General features: G+C 39.6%; 1 protein-coding gene across 5 annotated transcripts in view; it reads left to right on the top strand.

The window, feature by feature from the left end:
• The window catches only part of nrg1 (neuregulin 1), a 175,459-nt gene that overhangs the window by 61,679 nt on the left and 89,118 nt on the right, over positions 1-24,662 (top strand). The window contains exon 1 of one of the 5 annotated variants that reach the window (XM_084693502.1): positions 20,799-21,476. The exons of the other annotated variants lie outside the window; for them this stretch is intronic. Within the exon in view, the coding sequence (XP_084549628.1) occupies positions 21,404-21,476 (73 nt within the window). The 5' untranslated portion in view covers positions 20,799-21,403. Of the gene's footprint in view, positions 1-20,798; positions 21,477-24,662 lie in introns of those variants that run through there. 5 annotated transcript variants of the gene reach the window in all.

The raw sequence follows: 24,662 nt of genomic DNA, 5'->3' as shown, positions 1-24,662 counted from the left end.
AAGGCACTTTGTCGCCACAAAAACGTTGTAACCTCCTAAACTGTGCAAAGGAACGTAAATCCAAATACAAGCAACTCAATCGCGACCAAGACGAAACGTTTGACACCTAGGTTGTCTATGTAGTCCAAATATTGACAAAGTTTTAGGGGGGCAAAAAGAATAATAATAAATATGTGAGATAACAATGGTTTCTGCTCCCCGAAGGCAAGCACACCCCAATGAACACTACATTTTGTATTGCTTGAGGGAGGCTGAGGTGCAAAGAGAGAGAAAATAAGATGGCAATTTGCTGTTTCATTGTCTTTTGCAGGAGCAAATACATCTAGAAACCCACCCATAAGTTGTGCCTGTTCATGCCCTGAACACATCTGTTACAATGGCATAGCGCTGTGTATTAGGGCCTACATCTTTTTTTCAATTAAAAATGCTCTGCGCTGGTTCGGGGGTACTTGGCTGAAAAAATATTTCACAAGGGGTCCATCACTGAAAAAAGGTTGAGAACCACTGGGCTAAGGCAGCAGCCAGGTTAGATATTGAAAACTATGTGCAGGATGTAGTCGGAAAATAGCTAAAGCTAGATAGGCTCCCATTGTTTGGCAAACTTTACCAAAAATATCTTCCCCTGTTGTAGTGCCTTGGAGACTTTGTAGGGCTGCTAGCTCCTTGAATATTTCAAAGTTTGAGCCAACTCCGCGAAGAAAAATGAGCAGCTGTGCTGTGTCCTGCACGTCATTGCTCTTATCCAGTGCCATTGCAAACACATCGAATTATTTAACTTTCTCTTTCAGCTGGGCATATACGTTACACCCCATTTCTTCGATTCGTCTGGTGATTGTACTTGAGGACAGACTCACCACATTTAAGACGTCTTTCTTATCAGTTTAGGTACCTGAAAGCTAGCTCGAACCGATGACTGGTTCAACTGGGTTTGGCGTATTAAACGTATTCTGCTGAGCTAATAGTCCACTTTTTAGCTTCGACACTTTGTCTGCTCTCATTTGGCCTTGTAAACTTGCATACTTGTCTCTGTGGCGGGTTTCATAGTGTCGGCGCAGATTATATTCTTTGAAAACATACACGGTTTCTTGACAAATGAGACAAACAGCCATTTCTTTGCATTGAACAAAAAAATAATCACTTGTCCACCCTTGGTTAAACACCCTGCATTCTGAATCTACCTTTCTTTTTGCTAACCGTTTGGCCATTTTGTGAATTTTCTTGCTGGCTTGCGTGCATCTGCTCGATCACAATCACGATGTTGAATGTACCATTCTGTTGGTGTGTGAATCTAACAAATAATTAGTTTACCTTAATAATAATAGTTAATAACAAAGGGACATTTTAATAGGTAATAACTAAGGGACATTTTTGTTTGAGAGCCAACCTTCATGATCAAATACAGATATGATATGATTAAAACAAAAGAGTCTCTGGCAGTGTTCAGAGGGCTGGTCCAAATGCGTTGGCGGGCCCCGCGGGCCGTAGTTTGGGGACCCCTGGGCGAAACGTTAAGCTAGCATAACTAGCTAACAAAAATAAAATTTAACATTCACCAATCAATTCACAATGTGTAATAAGCAGTGTTGGGAAAGTTCACTTTCTACAAGAACTAATTCAGTTCATAGTTCATAATTTTGAATTATAAACTAAGTTCAAAGCTCCAAAAATGAACTAGTTCAGTTTTTTTTTTTCAACATGAGGCTGCAATACCACTCTCGGCCTCTACGCAACTTTGGCATTCTCACACTTGCCAGGCATTGACAGTAGACGAAACACATGCAGTGATTGTTAACTGTGTGTTTTTTGCCTGGAAGTCTCTAGAAATCTGGAACCTTATTAAACAAAATGAAAAAGAGTGAACGTGCCATTCACAGCAACCAGAATGAATGCGTCCACAGTATCATTCATTAGGCAGTAATACAGTAGGCTACGTTCAGTTCACTAAAACACTTATAATAAGTAGCCTACATTTCCCAGCGCATCGCTAAGCTCAAAAATCATTTAGCCTGACAATAGGTCGGTTAAGGGGACGGTTGGTAAGATCTGCACTCAGGCCCGTCAAGTCATTAGGTGTGTTTGACTTCATGCCGCAACAGCGGCGCCGACAGACGGCTGCAGCCGGCTGCCTTGAAGCTGAGAATGACATTGGCTACTTCAAGTCAGCCGGGCTGCAGGCGATGCCGGCGCTGCATGTTGTCAAACACACCGATTGTTACGCCGCTGTCTGTGGCACGATTACACATTAATGTGCAGTTTTGAGTGTGACATTGTTTGGATGAGTGTTTCACGTTTAATAAGCCTGTAAAAATATAAACATGATCACTGTTAAGTGTGCTACAGTACGCAATAGGCCACTGGAGAAATATATATTATTGCGTTGAGCTACACTAAGTGACAGATTCATGGATCTCGCAAGCTGCCAGCGGGCGCCACCAATGGGCACTGTAGCCTACTAGAGGGGGGGGGGGGCGTCATAGCCAGGGCCGGATTAAGACATTTCAAAGCCTGGGGCTAATTACCAGAATGAGGCCCCTATTTCACCCCGACGCACATCAGTCAGTTTAAACATGTGACTCACCATCACCACATTAGTGATATTAAAAGGCCAGTTTTTGCTCATTCTCAATGCAAACTCATCAATGAGGTCTTCAAAGTCCAGTTGGCGCAGTATGTCATGCTCTATTGACTAGGGATGCACCGAATACGGGAGTCGGTTTTGGCCAAACCTTTGATTTTTTTCCCACCTAACTCGAACCCTACGCTTGCACTGTTGAAATAGTGACGCCGCCGTTGTCGAATATTTACTATTTTGTTAACATTTTAAATGCGTTAAGAACACGTTCATCTCAAAGACGAGTTTGTTCAGAATCAGCTACGTAGCAGGTCGACTGACTGATTTCCTTCTCATACAGTCCAGTAGCGTCACAGTGCATTTCCCTGTTGAAGCCCAGCTTCAATGGGCTGCTTTGAACAGTTTTTTACAGTGCTTCGAAACTATACGGTCATTAGATAAATGCTGCGATTATGTCCCGCCCACGGACGCTCAGTGTCTCTGGGGGTGAATGGAGGAGTGGGCTGGCCTGGACGCTGGGCTTCTGCTTGATGATTGGAGGGTCTGTCGAAACACAGCATCTCCTTTTGATTGACAGCCATTTAGTACTATAAAAAAAAATCGCCCCATTTGGCCCCACTCTCGTGCTTTCTTTGACCGGACATTTTCGCACATTATTTTTGTTTTCACTCTGAATGTTTTTAATGTTATGCACGGGGCCATTGACCCACTCAGCATCTGGCAACCTGAGGTCCCCCAGGTCGCGAGGCCCAGGGCTGCAGCCCCTAAAGCCCATTGCCTTAATCCGCCCCTGGTCATAGCTGAATACACAGCTATGACGATAATAAACATAGGCCAGCAAGGTTTGACAGTGAGACCACAAAAAATAGGCTTTTGAAGTAACTTGTGAGATGTGAACCATATTTTATTAACTTATTAAATTAACAGATCCATAATTTAGTCACTTTAAATTAAACAAATGTTCTGATACTCAAAAAGATATATTGGGGAAAAATAGATATAGTTAGGCCTATCGCGATAGTCAATATTAACTACTTACTAACCGAGAGTGAGGTCATGCCGGGAAATATCAAACTGAGGCTGGAACGTATCGACCGAGCGATAGCGAGGCTTCTTGATAGTGGCTTCTTCAACACTTCAAAACGAGAACAAGTGTAGCCTAGTGTCCGCTTCTAGCGCAGAAAACTCAAAATCAACGAACTAACATCTTAATCAGCGGCTGCATCACGGGCATGGGCACAGCATTAGTTGTGCCCATGCCCGTAAAAGCACAAGTGGCTAGGTCCCGACAAACACAGTAGCCTTCAGTCCAAAAACAGAGACAAAAAAGCGTGAAACAATACAAAACATTGATGCTGGCCTTAAATGGTGCGTTAGAACGTCACTCATTGACAATGGTAAAAAGTCAAAAACTTTTGGGAGAGAATCCTTCACACTGTGAAATATTTGCAAGACATTTGCGATGTGATAGTAGCTACACATTTAAGTCAAATTATATATTACGTACTGAAGCGTATTGAGTTTTTGACTTACTCCACTGCCACATTATCCAACTGCAGAATAGGCCACTTTTATAAAAACCAGCAGATCAATTCACGAGAGAAATGCTACATGATAAGCATAGTCATTGTCGTAGTCTGCCGGCTCATGTTCAAACAAGCAAAACTCATAACATCAAGTAAATAGAAGGCCACTCCTAACCACTAAGGGGAAGCAAGAAACATACTGCGTGATTTAAGAAGATCCATAGATTTACCATACTTTTGTACATTATGTATCTGTAGCATAGAATAAAAAACATTTACATTTAGTAGACGATCTTATCCAGAGCGACTTACAGTAAGTACAGGGACATTCTCCCCGAGGCAAGTAGGGTGAAGTGTCTTGCCCAAGGACACAACGTCATTTGGCACGGCCAGGAATCGAACCAACAACCTTCTGATTCATAGCCCAACTCCCTAACCGCTCAACCATCTGACCCACCTTCAGCCATCTGACCCACCTTAAAGCACTTAAGGATAGTGATCCTTAAAGGCAGGGTAGGTAATGTTGTTGAGAAGCACCTTTTGACATATTTGCTAAAAAAACTTCACGTCCTAATAGCAACAAATACATCTAACGGTTCCGACAGTAAAATAAAATAAATCAGATATCTGTGGGCGTCGCAGGACTGTAATAAACATGACCAATCATTAAGGACCAGCATTAATGATTGAACGGCATTTAGACCAAATGCAATGGTTGGACAGGCTACTTGTCTGTCTGCCTCCCGGCAGTAGTCAGACAGCTCGTTCATGTGCTTTGGAAAAGTGGCTTTAAAGGGAGGGGATGGTTATTTTGGTTTGAATCCTTTCAACTCGAGCTAAAATTGCTAGGTTTGTAAAGCTTGCAACACCTATTCTGCATTAAAAACCAAATACAGTACAATAGATGTTCACTTGTTTTAATGTATCCAATGTGTACTGTGTACTATGGATTCATGTGTCATGCTATACCCATCTTTATCCCTATCTCCAACTTAATTATCCAATTCATCGATCAATAAAAACTTAAAAGCTCACTAGTCTCTGGCTCTTGTCTGGCTCAAAGTCTTTTTGTGTGTAGGCGTTGTGTTTATCTCTGACGACACACACACACACACGGAAAAACTGTATTTCTCAGAAAAGGCACTTAGGAAACCTGGGGTCTGCTAAAGTGCCTTGACCTCACCACTGTAAACAATTTGGACAAACCAAATCAATTTTACTATAGCGTAGGTGAGTAAGACCAATCATTTACACAGACGTCACTGTTTTTGGGAGATGACAGGAAAGAACAGCTCACTTGTCCCCTCTGACACCTTACTTAAATAAAAATTTGAATGTCTCACACCAGGATTTGTAATCTTTTTACTGGAGTACTGTGACTGTGTATATGTTTGTACGTTGGAATCTTGCTTTTCCGCTGTAACACTATGCACCATAGTTCATGTAGCTGGTGTGGATCGGTTAAACTCACTCTTCAGCAGTGGTGGCTGTTAGCAAAAAAGACATGGGTGGACAGAAGGAAAACCGAACCATTGCGTAATCTTATTTTACAATAGTTTGCTACTTGTCTCTACTTTCTTATGTTCAAGTTATTTTATGTTCTTATTTTCAAATGTAGCAAGAATTCAACTAGCAACCTAATGCAAACTTACTATACAACTAAGGCAAGGTAATGCACCCGAAGTTTATCCCCATCTTTCCAATGGAACAAACATCATATAATCATATATCATATTAAAACACAGGAGAAATATATATAATATATATATATACCCAGCACCCAGTACATTACAGTGGCCCTTTTAGACAGGGCCCTTCTGTTTTAAAAGGAAAAACAAAATCCACGAAAATCTGGAATTATTAAAAACACATTTAAAAAAATATATAAATCAAGTGTGTTATGAGTTTTTCTGCCTGTGGGAGGGTTCCACTCACTTTACATGTTCTGAGATTATCTTCATAGCTGGCCTGTTGTTGAATCCAGTATTCCAAGAGGTGTGGAGTCAGATGGCTGAGCGGTTAGCAAATCGGGCTATTAATGAGAAGGTTGCCGGTTCGATTCCCGGCCATGCAGGATGACGTTGTGTCCTTGGACAAGGCACTTCACCCTACTTGCCTCTGGGGAATGTCCCTGTACTTACTGTAAGTCACTCTGGTTAAGAGCGTCTACTAAATGACTAAATGTAAATGTAAGAGCAAGAGAGAAGTAAAAGCTGCCTGTCTTTGGATCTTGGAAGGTCAGTAGAAGTCTAGTCAGTAAAATATCAACACAAGTCAAGCTTTGGTAATTTAATAGTAATTTTAAAAAGCACTGAGGGTAAAAACTTAATTGAGCTATTCTTTGGAGTGAGCTACCAGTGAAGATTCTTTTCAAGAGATTTTATAATAGTCCAAACAATTACAAGGATTGCCAAGTTTCTCAGTCGATCTTGTCCGATTGTGTTCCTTGTGCTGAGTACAATATTAAGGTGATGTGCATAGCAATGCACAAAGACTGCACAGGGAGCAACAGCTCGCACCTTATGCTGGGGACACACTAAACCATTTTTGCTGATCTTATAAGATCTTCAAACTGTGAGAGACCACAAACATGAAAAAAAAAATCCTACATTTAGCCGTTTTGCTCCTACAGTGTGGTGTGCCATGATTTGACAAAGACAGAGCACCACACACAAACAGATTTCCAACCACTGTTCCAACTGTTAACACAAAAAATCTCGCAAAAACTGTTGAGTCTTCTCTGCTTGAGACTGGGGGGGCGTGTCGCCCTTAGGATCCCTAGCTCCGCCCCCTCGAATTTATTGAATTTAGCGACAACAGCAACACTAGCTAAATCAATTGCAGATATCAAAACCGACCTACCTGCAGTCTCTGAGTGATTTATGTGTTAATTACTTTGTCTTTGCATCATACCAGCTGAGTAACAGAATTCAACTGTCTGTGATTTGACGTAGATAGGTTGCTGTGACCAGGGCTGGCCCAAGCCTTTATGGGGTCTTAAGCAGAATTGATTTAGGGGCCCCCCTGTGACGCAAATATTATTGATTACTTTTAATGCTTGATTATTTGCACACTATTAATCTAATGCACTAATTAGCAATATTATTAGTTGTTGCTTACATGAGAACATTGATTTATTTCACTCTTATACAGTTTTTAATTTTTACAGAAGCAAACCCAGATTGGTCATGTGATGATTTGAACTTTAAGTATTCAAAGTCTTACAGTACTAAGTGGTGTACCTAATGTGGTGTACTCAAAAGTAGCTAAATAAACCAGACAATGCATCTATTGTACACAAGTTAACCACTTTAATAGCTTATGGTTTAAACTAGCAATGTGCAAAAGTGCAAAATATTCAACTCCAAATAACTTACAGTATTTTCTTATTTCTTACAAAACTGATTAGATACCTACAATATATACTGATCTGGGATTGTTGAAAACGGACCTGCTGTATTATCAACTGTAGCACTGGCACTTCTGGACAGAAGGCGTTGGTTGTGGTCCAGCTCCAAAATATTTCAACAGTGCTCCTAGGAAAGATTCATATGAGTACATAGTAGACGGATCAGAATATTCATTTAACAACATAAATGATTTTACACAGCAGCAAGCCATCTGTACACTTGAAAGCACAACTCTTAATCTATAACTAGCTTTGAGGCATAATGATATTGAAATATTCTAACAATGACCCCTAAAGGGTAGGATCTATGCAAGCTACACTAGACTAGCTTTGTTAGCGAGCTTTACTGTCAACTAGCCACTTTACGTTAGCTCACAACATAGCCTAGTTAGCAAACCTACCTTATAGCAAAGTTCAATGGCAATCAACATTTATTTTGAAATGTATTTAGCTAGAATGCATTCGCCTAGGTAAATCCACCTAGGTGAATGCATACTAGCAAAAGAGTCTAGCTATTGTTATATTTTGTTAGCTAGCTAGTCTAAGTGTGACACTAAAATGATAGCTAGCTAGCTCTAGCTAACGTTGAAGGCTTGCTTGACGCATGTATCTCAAGACAGGAAATGTTTATGGTTAAAAACAAATTAATCATGCAAAGATACCTTGATCTTGATGTTTGCACCAGAGGAATGTCTTTTTTTTGTGACATTGCTTTTTGCCGTGTCAGATTGCGATTGCCGACTGATCTTTTCTGTTCTTGAACAATCGACAACGTTGTTGCTGTATGAGTGCTGACAAAGGCAGGCCCCCAAGATAATTTATTAAAACAGTAGTAGTAGGCTATTATCTTCCTTGCCAGCCGGTAAACATAATATTGAGTTTATTGCACATTTGGATAATTACCATTAACATAATAAAACTTTAAAATTAAGCTGTAACTTAAAGTGCTCTTGGGGGCCCCCCTGATGGTCATGGGGCCCCAAGCAGCCGCTTAGTTCGCTTATGCCTTGGGCCGGTCCTGAGTCAGAGGTGCGCTGAGAAGAAAGAGAACAAGAGACTGACAAAACCCTTTCGCATTCCCTAATGAGTATCTTTCTGAAAGACGTAGGTTCTTAGCAGAAGGAATTACGTATATTGCCAGCTTCTTGAGCCGTATATGTTGCCAATGCGACACATTGAAGCTGTGCACTCACAGTCCCACAGACTGACTGCATAGCGTTTCGTTGTTTCGCTCTGGGTACTTTTATAGTGTGGGTGATGCAGATAACCAATAACTCGGTCTGCTGCGCAATTTGCTACCGATTTTCTTTAATGGCTGTTGCCACCATATTCCGATTAATGGAGTAATGTAAAAGAGATATCCAAAGTGCCCTTTGTAAAAACTTTGGACGAATATGTTGACAAAATGAAACAAGGTTTTTCACTCAATGTTCTGATTTCCGTTCTGGAAATGTATGCAAATGATATCCTATTTTACAACTTAATAATTTGCTTATTTATACATTTACAGGAAACTAGTAATGAAAACAATATTTGACCTACTATTAGTTATCAACTGGGCAGGTTTCATGTTGATATATTATCCCTATTCACTGGGATGTCTCCCCTTAACCCATTCTGTTGTCCTTGGGTTGCTTTGAGCCATTTTCTAATCATTTCCATATCAGAATTTTTTTTTTTCAACCAAAACCTTTCAAACCAAAAATAACAATGGGTATCTGTACAAAGCTCTTCACAAGTGATACATAAATGATAATTTCACTACTTTCATTGAATTTTGATGTTTCATTCACTTTTATAGCATTTTTCAAAAATAATAAATATGACATTGAAAGAGATGAGTGGTGAAAACCCCCAGAAAAGATTCAAAAGGCACAATAAGAAAGCCACATAAAGGTATATAAAGAGCAAAACATTGAGTTTAACAAATACATCCTCAAGTATTCTCCCTTCCCTAGGAACACAGAAAAATATGTCAGTGTAACTAAGTTTAGTGTCATTCATTCAGTCATGGTCTATCTCTTCTCATATTCCAGTTTTTCCGTCTCCAGCCTTGTTTTTTTTATTTATTAAAAGCCTCTTATAATCGAGCTCCAGGGTTTTTTAATACAGGGCCCTCACATTGTCTGCTCCAACCTGAAACATAATGACCAGTCGCCACTGCATAGCAACCATGGTAAACATTTCCAGCTTTCAGTTTCAATATGGAGGAGTAACTAATTGCTTGTGTTGCAGCATATCCAGTCCTGTACGATGCGTCTCTGACAAAAAGAATGAGGCCTGGCGCAGGGTTGCCGACGTTGTCGGTGCTCTTGGTGTTTTTTTTTTTCAATCAATCAATCAATCAACCTTTATTTATAAAGCACATTTAACACAATACAAATTTATCCAAAGTGCTGTACATAGTGCATTGTAAAACTACACTATAAAATAACAATTAAAAGTTTCCAAAAGCTAAAGAATAAACATTTGTTTTAAGAGTAGATTTAAAAATATCCAATGAAGGAGCAGACCTCACATGGTCCGATCAACATTTAATTTGTAGCAACATCGTGACACATTTAAAAGCAAGTGTTCTGAGTTCAAGATCTGAGGGCCCTTGCAGGACAGTATGACACAGTGAGATCACAAATATACGTGGGTGCACAGCCAGACAACGCCTTATAAACAAACATAAGGATCTTAAAATCAGCTCTAAACTTAATGGGAAGCCAGTGAAGGGATGCCAAAACAGGAGAAATATGATCCCTCTGTCTAGACCCAGTTAAAAGTATTGCAGTTGCATTTTGAACAACTTGTAATCGAGATAGTGTAGAATGAGAAACTTCTAAATCTTTGCTTGAAAGAAGATTTTTCTACTTTGTAATTGATCTTAAATGGAAAAAGCTTCCTTTAATAACAGCACTAATTTGTTTGTCAAAAAATAGTGAAGAGTCAAAGATCACTCCAAGGTTTTTGATTTTTTTGCATACTTTTGTTGAAAGAGGGCCTAACTGGGATTTCAGAGCAGGAGTGGAATCTACCGGGCAACCCAGAATTAAAACCTCAGTTTTATCCTCATTTAACTGCTGAAAGTATATTGAATAACACATCAAATGAAGCAGTGTTGTCAAGCCTTACTGGAAGGTAAAGCTGAGAATCATCTGCAGTCATATGAAATGTTATGCTTCTGAAAAATGAGGGCCATGGGGAGCATATAAAGGGAAAACAATAAAGGTCCCAAAATAGATCCCTGGGGCACGCTAAACAGAGCAGGCGCAGATGACGAGGAAAAATTTCCTAAATTTACAGAAAAAGTCCTCTTTTCGAGGTAGGAAGCAAACCATTGTAATACTGTGCCCCTGACACCCACCATGTATTCTAGCCGTTCAAGAAGAATGTTGTGGTATCAAATGCAGCGCTCAGGTCTAACAAAACCAGCACAACACAAGAACCTGAATCTAAAGCAAGCAAGATATCATTCGTAACACTCAACAGAGTTGACTCAGTGCTATGTAATTACCTAAAGCCAGATTGGAACTTGTCCAAGATATTAAAGGAATTCAAATAAAACTGGTGCTGTGAAAAAACGACTTTCTCTAAAAGCTTAGAAATAAAAGGCAGTTTAGAGATCGGTCGATAATTACTGCACATTTCTGGATCAAGTTGAGGTTTCTTTAACATAGGGAAATTAAATTAGATCTATCCTTCTTTACTGCCGCTTGATAGTTGAACAGACTTAAATCTCAAAAGAAACCTGTAGCCTATCTTTTTTCCACTTGCGTTCCGCTTTTCGACACTCTTGTCTGAAACCGCGGGTGACATCATTTAACCACGGCTGACCAGCAACCTTCATCTTTTTACACTTAAGCGGAGCAACAGCGTCCATAGATATAGCAGGGGTGTCAAACTCCGGTCCTCAAGGGCCGCTGTCCTGCATGTTTTAGATATTTCCCTGCTCCAACACACCTGATTCAATTAAATGGGTTGTTATAACGACCATTCATTCCAATCAGGTGAGCTGGATCAGGGAACCATCTAAAGCATGCAGGACAGCAGCCCTTGAGGACCGGAGTTTGACACATATGATATAGAGGATGCGTTATAAAATATCTCAGCCAGTCAAGCATTCAGTATCCATTATTAAAATGTGAAGAAAAATGTTCAGAAAACAAATTTGCAGTGTTTTAATGAATAGCTTGAGAGATACCTGAAGGCTGAGGGCAAGTAGAAGACGGGAGAAAGCACTCAGATTCAAACAAAATAGGATAATGGTCAGAGACACATGCATCAATAACCTCAAGATTTGAAGAAAAAAAACATGAGACAGTACCAAATCTAGTGTGTGACCCAAATTGTGAGTTGGACCACATACAGATTGTACAAAGTTCAGAGACTCTAGAATAGTTACAAATTCTTTGACCAACATTTCAGAAGGGCAGCAGAGATGAATGTTAAAATCCCAAAGAACCAATAGTCTATCAGCCCGAGTCACCAGATCAGAGAGAAAATCTGAAGATTGTTGAATAAAATCCTTATTGCATTTAGGGGGTCTGTAAATCAGAGCACATAGCGTTAGACCATTTAATTCAACCTTCATTAATTGGACTTCAAAACTGGAAAATTGTCCGTGGGCACTGACTTGCATTTGAAACAGTTTTTATAAATGTTTGCAACTCCACCACCATGTCCAGAGGCTCGTGGAGAATTGAAAAAAGCACAGTCAGGGGGAGCAATCTCAGCAAGAGGCATCAAATCACGCTGTTTTAACCAGGTCTCAGTCACAGTCACTCACGGCAGAGTGAGATGTAAACAAGTCATTTAAAATGAAAGATTTGTTCGATATTGACCTTACATTTATTCATTTAGCAGACAGTTTTATACAAAGCGAATTCCAAGAGACAGCTTTACAAAGTGCAGAGGTCACTGATAATAACAACAAGATAGCCCCAAAAACATTGTGGGTAGCCAAAACATGAAGTGCACATTGTGAACAATGTGTTACAATTAAACAACATGAATCGCTATAAGTGCAAATATACCTGTAGAAAAACAAGCAACAGTAAAAAAGATTTCACAGCGAGTACAACAATTTAAATCAGTTACCACTAACCAACAAGAGCAACAAGTTTCAAAGCTAGAGTCATTGTGATCTTTGAGGAAACTAACATTGGGTCCAGCAAACCATTCCTAAGTACCGTTGTACTCCCGGAACAAGGGCGTCTTGAGCCTTTTCTTGAAGGTGGGGTGTCTCTGATGGAGGTGGGGAGTTGATTCCACCACTGGGGGGCCAGACAGGAGAAGAGCTTGTGTTAGGACGGGCGGTCTTGAGCGGTGGGACCACCAGGCGGTTGTCTGAAGAAGACCGTAGGTGACGGGTGGGGGTGTAAGGCTGCAGGAGAGACTTGATGTAATCGGGTGCAGTCTCGTTAACTGCTCGGAAGGTCAGTACTCGGATCTTGAATCTGATGCGGGCCGTGATGGGTAGCCAGTGGAGGGAGATGAGGAGTGGGGAAACATGGGAGTGTCTGGTTAGATCGTAGACCAGGCGGGCTGCTGCGTTCTGAATCCTCTGAAGAGGGCGAGTTGCACATGCTGGGAGACTGGCGAGCAGCGAGTTGCAGTACTCCAACTTGGAGAGGACAAGTGCTTGGACTAGCAGCTGGGTGGAGTGCTCAGACAGGTATCTCTTGATCTTCCAGATGTTGTAGAGGGTGAATCTACACGACCTGGGGGGTATTTGTCGTAGCTCGCTAAGTGGTTTAATTTTCAGGCTAAGAAAAAAAACGCCCCTTTTTTTGGTTCATGGAAGCAACTTTCGATAAATCACCATAGTAACATATCAATTAGCACTAACCTGCTCCAGAGCAGGCTAACGGTAAGTGTAGCTGGATAAGCTTGCCACACCCCCGGAAAATAATTGGCAGCTCCCTTTTTGAGAGACCCAGTTGACCAAGGAGATATATTCTAGTTCGATTAGATTTCATACCGATTCCTCGCAATAAGAGTTCTTCGCAATCGCCAAGATCCTTTATTTCACACGGATGAGTTCTTGTTTGAGCGATATCGATTCAGCCGAAAATGACTCATTTATTTGCAAGACCTTCTCGGGCCGTACATTGCAAATATCACACGTCGCAGCAAGCTTTATGAGCTTATACTGCTGTATGTGAATATGTAACGCTATGTTTTAAGAAAGGTTGTGTCTTATCTGTGTGCCTGTACTTTTTATGTTTCACTGTGGGAGAGTGGGAAACATATCGATTCCTTTTTATGTCTTAACATGTGAAGAAATTGACAATAAAGCTACTTGAAACTTTTACTGTGCTTCAGATTCTATGCATAGCCTAGTTTTTGCGTCAGGTACATTTTTATACAGTAGGCCTATAGGCGATGCAGAAAACATTGGCAAAGCCGCAGCATGCGTTGCTGTAAGAAAAGTGTAGGCTATTGGCGCTTAAACAGCTGAGGAATCAACTATTCACTGGCCATGTCCCAGTCAATGAAATCAAAGAGGGATTTACACATAGGCCTACATGCATATACACATTTATAGTACATGATATAAGCGCTTTCTGTAGGCCTATGTATATCCTCATAAGTGTCTATGAATTTGTATCAATTAGATACAAATTCATCTTTGGCCTTGTTTTTATACTTATTCTGAAAGAGTTTATATCATTATTTTCGCTAGCAAGATCTCATTTGATGATTAATTTCCATTAAGCCTACTGCCAGCAGGCACATTTAAAGAAATGTGATCTGATTGATTGGGGGTAATAAGGCACTAAAGATGAGCCTATACATTTTACCAAAATACGCATTTAGTTTATCGAAATTTTTTTTGCCAAGCTGCCTGTCTTGCTATGGCAGCGGTGGCGGTATTTGACTTAGACATTATAATATGCTATATTGTCTTCGTAGAGACTCATTATAATAGTTTGCTCAGGTGGCGAGAATATCACCGCTCTCTCTTTCGTCTTTTCCGCCATCATACCATTAGAAAATCACGGTTTTGGTGATCGACCTTTCTTGCCTTTTGAAATAGGACGTGCTCGTGCACTTGCCCTGATAAGTTTAGCACTCTGAAATTAACCACATGATTTGAATGCGGATCAGCCGTCGACGAACCGATATTTGCGGTTCTCAGTTAGCTCGCTAATGTTAACGGGCTAAAGGGACAATTGATTAACTTAGCTTCAACCCTTACGACGAACGGGCCCCAGGAGACTGCAGCAATGTAGGCTGTGAGAGAGAGCTTGTCATCCAAGGTAACCCCAAGGTTCCTGGCAGAGGATAAAGGTGTCGCAGATCGCAGGGTGATTGAGAAATCGTGGGAGATGGAGGGTTTGGCCGGGAAATAACTATAATAGTATAACTATAAAACTATAATAGTTGGTTTATTTCAGACAAACAACTTAGTTTCATACAGTTGAGCTAACAAACAAAAGCATATTTACATCAGTCTGAAACAGGTGTAGGCTGAAGCTCATGCTTATAATACCTACCCTTTATGAATACATCTCATATCTTAAAAATAAATAAAAATAATTATTGTCTTACATCATTATGTTGACAATCAGATCTGGACAGCATACAACAAAAAACATTAATATTCTTATGCAATAGAGTTGCACAGTCCAAATACATCAAAAGCAGCTTGTTCATCTATCACTCTTTAAATTGTTTCATATAATTTCATTGCATTATTTTTTAAATAGTTTCTTTAACTTACTAAAGGTCCCACATATTTTTTGTTCTGCATGACAGCTGTTCCATAAATGTACACCTATAACGGATATACAATGGTATTTAGCATTGGTCCTCACTTTGTTCTTTTTGAATATTCAAGATCCCCTTAAGTCATGTTGGCATTCTCTTTCTGTGAACAACCCTTGGATACTTTCTGGCAACTGATGTTTTTTTGCTTTGTATATGATATATATATGTACGTTTTAATGTGTTACATTTATTTATTTATCCTTACATTTATTTATTTATCCTTACATTTATCCACGGTGTAACTTGCTGCAGCAAAATAAATCCATTGTCTGCGTCACAAAGTCGGGGCTGATTTAAGCCTTTGATTGGTGAATGAACAGTATTACACACCAGGCAGGCTCAACCAGTCGATCAAGCTCTCTTTGATTTCGAGGGATCCTCTATCGCCTCACTCTGCAGCTGCTAGGGGTGTGCGATACTGCAAAATGTGGTATTGATCCGATACCAAGGAATAAATAGGGGCCATACGGCGCCCTTGCCAATACCAATATTGCTGATTTGCAATATTACTTTTTACTTAGAAAAGCACTTTATCTACTTTCGTGTGGAAGGCGCAATGCCTCATAATTTATGAAGTGAATGCAACATCAATATGAAAATTTGAATTAAAATGTTAAATTTGATTTTTCATGATGATCATTTAATGATTTTTCCTTTAATTACTTGTTCATGATTATGATCATAATAAAACACAGGACAAAGAGTTTTGTCAAAATACTGTTAGTGTGTGCACGTACACACCGGCAACAACTCACAGCCTAGCAGAGGAGGGGCAAAGTGAGCTTGAGCGAAGTTAGACATGTTTGCACAAGTTACAACCACTATGATGTAAAGGGAATTGTGTACTGAATGTAGAGAACAGAAATTGAAACTTAAGTATCGATGTTATCACGCCAGTATCAATCAATAGGCTACTGATACCAACGTTAGTATCGATATTATCGGTCTTGAAATCGATTTGCCCACCCCTATGCTGTACCAGCTCGCCAAGGATCGTGAACACATTTTCATTGATCTGTCTGTGTCAGTCAGGGCCGCCGATATCATTGCTATAATTTCAGCAAAGCTCTCAATATGATGTAAAAAAAAAAGTTAATTGGCATTTACCTCCATCTCTTCAGCTACTGACAACATTTCGACCACTGTAGCATTCAATATTTCATTAATTGAATCCGCACTAGGGGCTGCCATCTTGAATGAGTCAAAAGCAGTCGATTCAAGTTGAACCACCAATCAGAGGCATTAACCCACCCCCTGACTTGGTGACGGCGGACAACGGATTTATTTTGCTGCAGCAAGTTACACCGTGGATAAATGTAAGGATAAATAAATAAATGTAAGGATAAATAAATAAATGTAAGTATAAAAGAATAAATATGAACACATTAAAATGTAAATATATATACATACACACAAATACATGTAATATTTATATATTTAGTGTCTCATTTAATTTGTAATTTATATATTTTGTATGTCAATTAGGCATTTCATTATATCATTAGTCATTTATTTAAGCTTTGTGTTATATAATTATTTATTTATCCAAGTATTTATTTATTTAGTGTTGGCCCCTATAATCCTCCATACTTAACGCTTAAGAGCTTCTTAACGAATCTGGGAAACACGGCCATTTACATTTTAGTCATTTAACAGACGCTCTTATCCAGAGCAACTTACAGTAAGTACAGGGACATTCCCCCGAGGCAAGTAGGGTGAAGTGCCTTGCCGAAGGACACAATGTCATATCGCACGGCCGGGAATATAACCGGCAACCTTCTGATTACTAGCCCGATTCCCTAACCTCTCAGCCACCTGACTCCCTGCAGGCATAATGTACAATTTTCCCCGTTAATGTACAATTTTCCTCACCTGGAGAAGCCGGCTATGCTCCTTTTTGCTCCTAGATTCAGACCTGACCCCCGGACCGGTAAGGAAGTTGAGATAACCACTAGAATACCGCTGTGGAATCGCAGGATCTAACCAGTCGAAGGGCGTACACAAATACAGGGTGTTGATATCACAGCTTGGAAACATAGCTTGATACATGTTACCACCCTGTCCTTTACCTGTGGCGTTTCTACAGCTGTCTTTACGTTTTAGGTTGCTAGCTATCTCCCATAAGTTAACAAGCTACTAAACTGATGTTCTACTAAAGGTAATCGCGCACAGATTTGTGATATTGTGAAGTTTGTGACTGTGGCTAGCTAGTTAGCCACCGTTGTCTCCTCAAAAATGTAATAAAAGGGCCTAAACTGGTCAACGGAACCTTCCATCCGATACAAGCAAAGCTTTCGGGACCAAGACAGAAATGTTTACACCGACATTATCTATGTAGTGCAAAAATCTACTGAGTTTTTAGGATGAGGGGAAAACATTTATTAATAAATATAAATGAGAGAGAATATAGGTTGGGCCTTGCCAAGGACAAGCACACCCAAGCATGTAATTGTTCCATGTTCTGGTGTTCTTCTATAGTTTCACATGATAAATTGAGATATGTCATACATTTTCACAAATTAATAAAGTTAATTAATAAAACCATTTGATTGAAGTAAAGATTAAGCTGATGAATCATATTTTATTTTGCATGGAGTTGAATTAGACGCTGTTGTAGAAACTATTTTAAGCCAGCATAGATGATTACAGTATGTCTTTGGTTTGTACTGTCAGTGTGTACAGTACAGCCAACTATATTCTCACGATCAGCTGTCTCCTACTTTCTCCTACTGTCAATACTTCTAAACTTCTAAAATCACATTCCAAACGAAGGGTAGGAGGGAGGGAACCTGTAGCATTACCAGTAACAGGCCATTCATGCAACTCCCACTGTCGAAACTCCACCATCAATAGAGGACCGAGCCATTTCAAACAGTAACTGTATGCAGCATTCTCCTGCTTGTAAATATAGCGTCACAATGAAGATCAAGTATTTGACAAACTAAGAGGGTGAAGATTTACGTATCAGATTTTGCATTTATTTGAATTCAATTCAGATTATAGTTTCTGACATGAAAAGCGTGTAAATCTTTCTAATTTCTGTCAAAATTATTTTGTGGAGGTGGCTCACGTCAACAGGGGCTTTAGCAAAAACTGAAACAAAGTCTGGTCTAGGATTGCCACTAAGAAACAGACATTGTCTTGCCGCACTAGCAGTTGACAGACTCAACAAATTGCACAATACAGAATGTTTTTAGCAGTATTTGATGTGCTCTGCTTTAAACCAAATTAAATATTTTTTATGGAATTCACATTGTATGTATTAAGATTGAGGACTACTGTAATCTAGTTTTAGTACAGTATAAAAAATATATTGTACATAGGTGTGTTGCTTCTCTCATTGTATAGACTTCTTATGCTATCTGTGTGCCACTTATCTCTAAACTTGGTGAACCAGAATCTTTCTGTCACACAAGCAGATGCCTGTATAACAGTAGACCTACAGTAGTTTACATTTTCACATTAGGAAATGTCATCAACCGGGATGTTTATTTATCTATAATTCCAGGGATCTATGTGTCAGTGTGTGTGTCTGTGGCTCGATTATCTGGTGATCTGGGTATTGTATGAAGTTGAAATTTGACAGGTGTCTTTCCCAGGTCCCAAGGACATGCAATATTGCATGTGCTATTTTAGGCTGTGTGTTTCAAGAAAAATAAATAGGCCTTTAAACATGTAAACATGTTGGCTGTCAGGTTGAACTGCAGGAAGCAATGGAGCCATGGATCTAAACCGCCAACGGGCATAGCACATAACACAAATTGAGCCTACTCTATTGGCAATGTGCATGGGGTTATGCAAACTGTCGGCGTTGCAGAATGCACCTTTTTTGTGAATGCCCACGAACTCCAAAAACATGAACTTGGAATCAACTATCTGCATAATCACTTTCGGCATCATGGGTACACGTACTGCAGTAATAAGCTTGTACAAGATTGGTGGTAAAGCCAATGTCCCTCACCTTGTCCTCCAATGCTCTCCTTCTAACTTGCAAAATGTCATGAAGACGTACATGGATTACAGAATGTGTATTGACAAGTCAACCGAACTAGCCTGCTGGTGACAGGCCCGGGGTGGGTAATCGGGAGAGTTCCGGCTGGGCCGCTTCACTTTTGGGCCGGGTCAAAGATTTTTTGTTGTTGACATTTGTCACGTTAGTATTATCTTCTCTTAAAGTAGGCTACACACGTTCCGCATTCTGACACCTCGGCCTCTGCATGGGTTGTACCATGTGAGGGAGTTCTCCCCTCCCAAATAGAGTTGGTTGGGTCCATAGCCCCGTCTTTTCCAAAAGGTTTTCTCAGATAGGCAATCGATAGCTGGGCCGGGGGGCCTTACCGTAACGATACACGTCAGCGAGGATGGATGGGAGCAAGGCCGGAGTGATGGCATCACTAGACAAGGTTTTACCCACTGAAAAACGTCTGTTTATTTTACGTAAAGCTCATTCCAACTATTTTGCGCTCAAATAATGGCCAAAAATGTTTGCTCGAGCGCTGTGCGTGCTCGCATTACGTGTGGAAGTCCCTATCTTGCATCACATCAACCATACATCCTGGGTTTGGGCTAAGCCCAGAATGTTTACAAAGTCTGGCTCCGTGCCTGATTAACACTCGGATCGTTAGCAGTCTCAAAAATGGTATCAATATAAAAAATTATACGATTCCTTTCTGTAATCATGATACCCCCCAGAAAAGTTAACTGCACCCCCAGTTAAAGCAGGCGGCATCCGGCCCTGTTTGGTATACAAACAAAAGTGGGCCGGTCTTGGGCCTGAAACTCCCGGCCTGAAAAGTGGACCCACTCCGGCCCTGACTAGTGACATGACTTGTTTGCAATTGGTGTTTACAATTGTTGAACAATATGGAGAAATGTCTTATTAGAGTTGTTGGTGGTTATAATGCTGCATTTACTTTAAATTTGAAGCAGTCATTATTAATACTTTTTACACATTCATTGACGATGTTGAAAGATGACGCTTGACAGGTTAAATTATATCAGTGTTAGTTGATGCTTTGTATGCCTGTATTCAGCTTGTTTAGATTTGTTTTTGTCCTAGTTGTTGTGGAATCAAACTTTTCAGTAGACGTAAATTTGTTTTATTCAGAATCAGAATTCGGTTAATTTACCATGTATGTTACACGAACACAGAATTTACTGTGGCAGGAAGGTGCAAACAATAAACATATACGGGTCTTAAATTAAGTTTAAAAAGTACAATGGTTTAACTATAAGAATTCGAATGAGCAGTATGATTGGCAAATTCCGAGCAAAAACTGACTTTTTATAATTGTTTTATCAAGTAATAGCAATTCGTTTTTCCAATACAACCGCAAAAAGTTGTCAGTGAGTCAGTATTATGGTTCCCAGACCCCTACCGATTGAGAAGCCTAAACGACCACTGGCTCTTGCACGTGCACGTGACAGGCGCACTGAGAAATGTTTGAAGGAGAATTTAAGTCATGTCCACACTTGACAGGTTTGGTTTTAAAACGAACACTGGTGCGATTAGTTAGTGCTGTCATGCGAACGCTGGAGCGCGGACCAAGACCTCTCGAAAAGTAGGTCTCGGTCCGCTTCCAAACGCTGTCGATTGATGTGAACGCAACACGGACCAAAAACGTCTAAACGGACCAATAATAACATTTGACGTCAGAAGATACAACCCATTAGAGCGGTAACAAAATGAACAGAGGAACGTGGACCAAAGAGGAGGTAAAACTCCTTAACATTTGATCCGAGTCGTACGACAAAGACATGCTGAAGAGTTCCAAATGTTCAGTGATAGTTTTAAAAACTGTCCAATCTGGTTGCAACCTTATCCATATGCCTTTTGTTTAGGTTCGGTGGTAAAAATGCCACGCTAAACGAACCAGGACTAATGTTTATTTTTTGGTCCGGACCAGGACAACCAAGAGAACACGACGTCGTCACACGCTCCTCCCATAATAATTTTTTCTATAAAGATAGGCTATAAGACATCTCTGGAACCCGGTATTGGACAGTTGAGTTGACTGACGTTACACACGTCCACAAGTTCTTAGAGGACTTTGATTTCATTATCCCTTTCGGGTGGCTGCTAGTCGAGGAGAATCAGTTTTTAAAGCACTTGATTAGCCTTCACGTAATTAAGAAATGTCTGACAAAACGCCTAAGGACAGACAGAAAGGTGACAAAAACAAAAAGAAATCAACGGATGCTGTACCAGGTAGGACGAATTATTACCTGAATTATTATATTTTGACTAAACATGTGACCTGTTGCTCTTTACTTTTAATTGTTAATTTATAATAGGCTACGATGACCCCCCCAAAACAGACGTCACCTGTTCCTTTATTGATATGCTACAGGTGTACTTAGCAGGTTTAGAGTGAAAACGTTGCATGGCTATGCCTCTGAACTTCCCTAATCAATGCTTGATAAAAAAAAAAGATAGCTTCAGTCACATACTGTACAGGTTTATATCCGATAACTTTTGAGTCCTTCAGTTTTATATGGTTATTTGTGTGGGGAATGTAGCTCATCACAAACGCATGGCGTATCTCAGCGTTGCTGAAGAAAGCTAGCTAGGCCATAGGCCTACTAGTCAAACACGTGAGTAAACTCGTAACTCTCCATTTATTTACCATTCTTTTTTGCTCAGTTTTTTTGTTTCCTTACATAAACAAAGCAGTTGTGGATAGCATTAAACGAGTATACAAATGAAATTCCTAATATTTCCGATTACCTGTAGTTTCAACACAATTTCTGACAGTAGGCTAAATAATATCACTTAAAATATTTGGTGGTGGATTTCCAAGTGAGTTAATCTATTAAATAATTTTTAATGGGGCTATACATTTACATTTGTGCATTTAGCAGACCCTTTTATCCAATGCGACTTCCAAGACAGAGCTTTACAAAAAAGCATAGGTCACTGATCATAACAACGAGGTGGTCCCAAACATTGCAAGCAGCCAAAACATGAAGCATACATTGTGAAAAAACTAAACAAGTGTCAAAGGGAAGACCCATAAGAGAGATAAAACAACATGAACCACAAAAAGTGCAAGACTGTACCTGTAGAAGAACAATCAACAGTAAAATATTTCACAGCGAGTACAAGACTTACCTTCGTTATAACTAACCTACAAGAGCAACAAGTCACTCAATAAGAGTTTACCAACATAGTACAATCTCAAAGTTGATCTCACTTTGCTTTGATTCATTTTTGTTGAATTCCCTGCTTGTGCCAGCTGCATTTGAGGCATTATCCATTGGTGACAGATAAAGAAAGATTAGGGGGTTTAGGTTAACTTCCTATTTGATAGGTGTTAGTTCAGTCTAAGCATTGCAGGACAACATTTGGTTATCAAGGGGTTCCTAAACCCTTTTACTGTGTATTTTATTAGGAGGAATATAATGTTCCATACATGCATTTAAAGTGGGAGGTGAGGTCAATATAGTTTAAAATGTTTGTCTTTACTAAAAATCATGGACAGTTTGGCTGTGCTTTGATATACTGTATTTGCTGCTCGTGCTACAACTTAATAGGGCCTATATTAAGTTGCCGTCTAAGATGCACAAATGAAAAATATTGTATTGTCATACTCGTTTATTCTCATGCCAAAGCTCATCTCTTAATGCACATGATGAACAAGACAAGGCAAGACTAGGTTACGGGTGTACATCACAGAAAAAAGGCATGCTCTCAAACAATCTTCAAATGATGGACAAAGGCCTAAATCCATGTCCTATCTTACTGTGTGGGATAATTCTTGGCTCAACCCAAATGCCTTTTTAAGTCCACAACATCTGCCATGGCTTTTTAAGGAGGATTTGGGAACTATAATTATAGAGAGAGGGGAAAGAGAACTGGAAAAATGATTTTCCAAAACTAGTCAGTGGATAATTTTGTATGAAATTCTTAATATTCTTCAACCCTAAGCATTAGATAATCCAGTTAATTTAGTTTGGTTTGCAATGTCGACTCTAAGCCGTTTACATTTGTGGGTTTAAACAAGCAGAGTTCCCTAAATGGTGCTCCTAGATTACATAGAGAAACAGCTGGAATGGGAGCCCAAGCCTCAGCTGTGTGAGAAAACCAAAAAGATTGGATTTAACGCCTCCCATTTGTATGGGAAATACTGTACATGTTCAATGATTTGTCTTTACATTAAGACATGTTCCAGGGATTGGGGTATTAAGATATTTTATTTTCATGTGGTATTTAAACATGGATTACTTTTCAACTACTGTGACTGATAGTAGGACAGATGCGGGCATGCAGTTTGTTTTCAGTTATGGATTCATTTCTTTGCATCCAAATGTGTTTTATTTAAATAAACAATACAACATTTGTATCAATATCCATTTGATATTTTATAAATAATACAATATTTTATAAAAGCTGCAAGTTACAAAGCTACCTGCTAAAAAGCAAGATTGAACTTAATCCACTTACTTCTGGTATTACTCTATCATGGTGAATACTTATAAATAGCATATCAATATACAAACAACATAACTTCAGGGTTTGACAAAACAAATTCTCATTTAGGTCTGTTTAAGACTATTACTGTACTGCTAACCCTAACCCTAAGACCATTGCTAGGTTGTGACCATATGCCACAAAAAACTGAAAACTCTGACCTACTCTCTATAAGCAGTTAATAGAGAGAAAACGTACTAGAACTTGCGTACAGTTATGTATATTCTGTGATCATATTTTCTTTAGAAATGTATGGAGACACCAATCTGTTCTCTCAGGCTTAAAGTACTGTACAGACATAGAGTGAAGTAGAAAAGTATTGCCATTGTTACAGAGCTTTGTCTCGAGATCTTCAGTGGTCAACAGTGTTGGGTGTAACGCATTACAATAACGCGTTACAGTAGTCAGACTACTTTTGTTAGGTAACAAGTAACTTAATGCGTTACTTATTTAATTGAATGCATCTGTTACTAGTTCCTTGTTCAAACAAGTAACGTGTTACTTAATTAAGTCTTTTGGTCGAGAGCACTCAGCATGTAGCTAAAAGTCCAGGAAAGTTAAGGCTACTTTTCGCTAGGTACCTACGAAAACGTCTTAATCTGCTAGACAGGTGGGTTCCCCTCTGTTCTTTTGGTGCGCAGTCTCACGAGACCAATTTACCCGGCGTCATGGAGCCGACCAGCTAAATCGTTATTTAAGACTTGCATGTAGAGGCGTACGCAATGTCACATTAAATAATTTATTGAACTCAAGCTTGTGTGATGTGTTGCTGTATCGTTCAGTGGTTTCGGTTTAGGATTATATTACAGTAAGTAAAATAGTCCGGTTCAGTACATAAGTGAACACCATTTTGCTACCATATACCTAGCTATGGCTTAGCTTTGTTTTGCTCCTCAATTCAAACCTAGCCCTTGTAGAGCGAGC

Source organism: Hypomesus nipponensis, chromosome 27, assembly GCF_054491055.1.
Source record: "Hypomesus nipponensis isolate SF chromosome 27, ASM5449105v1, whole genome shotgun sequence".
Taxonomy (NCBI): Eukaryota; Metazoa; Chordata; class Actinopteri; order Osmeriformes; family Osmeridae; genus Hypomesus; species Hypomesus nipponensis.
The sequence above is the reverse complement of the archived record's forward strand: the minus strand, read 5'-3'. Positions and strand labels throughout refer to the sequence as shown.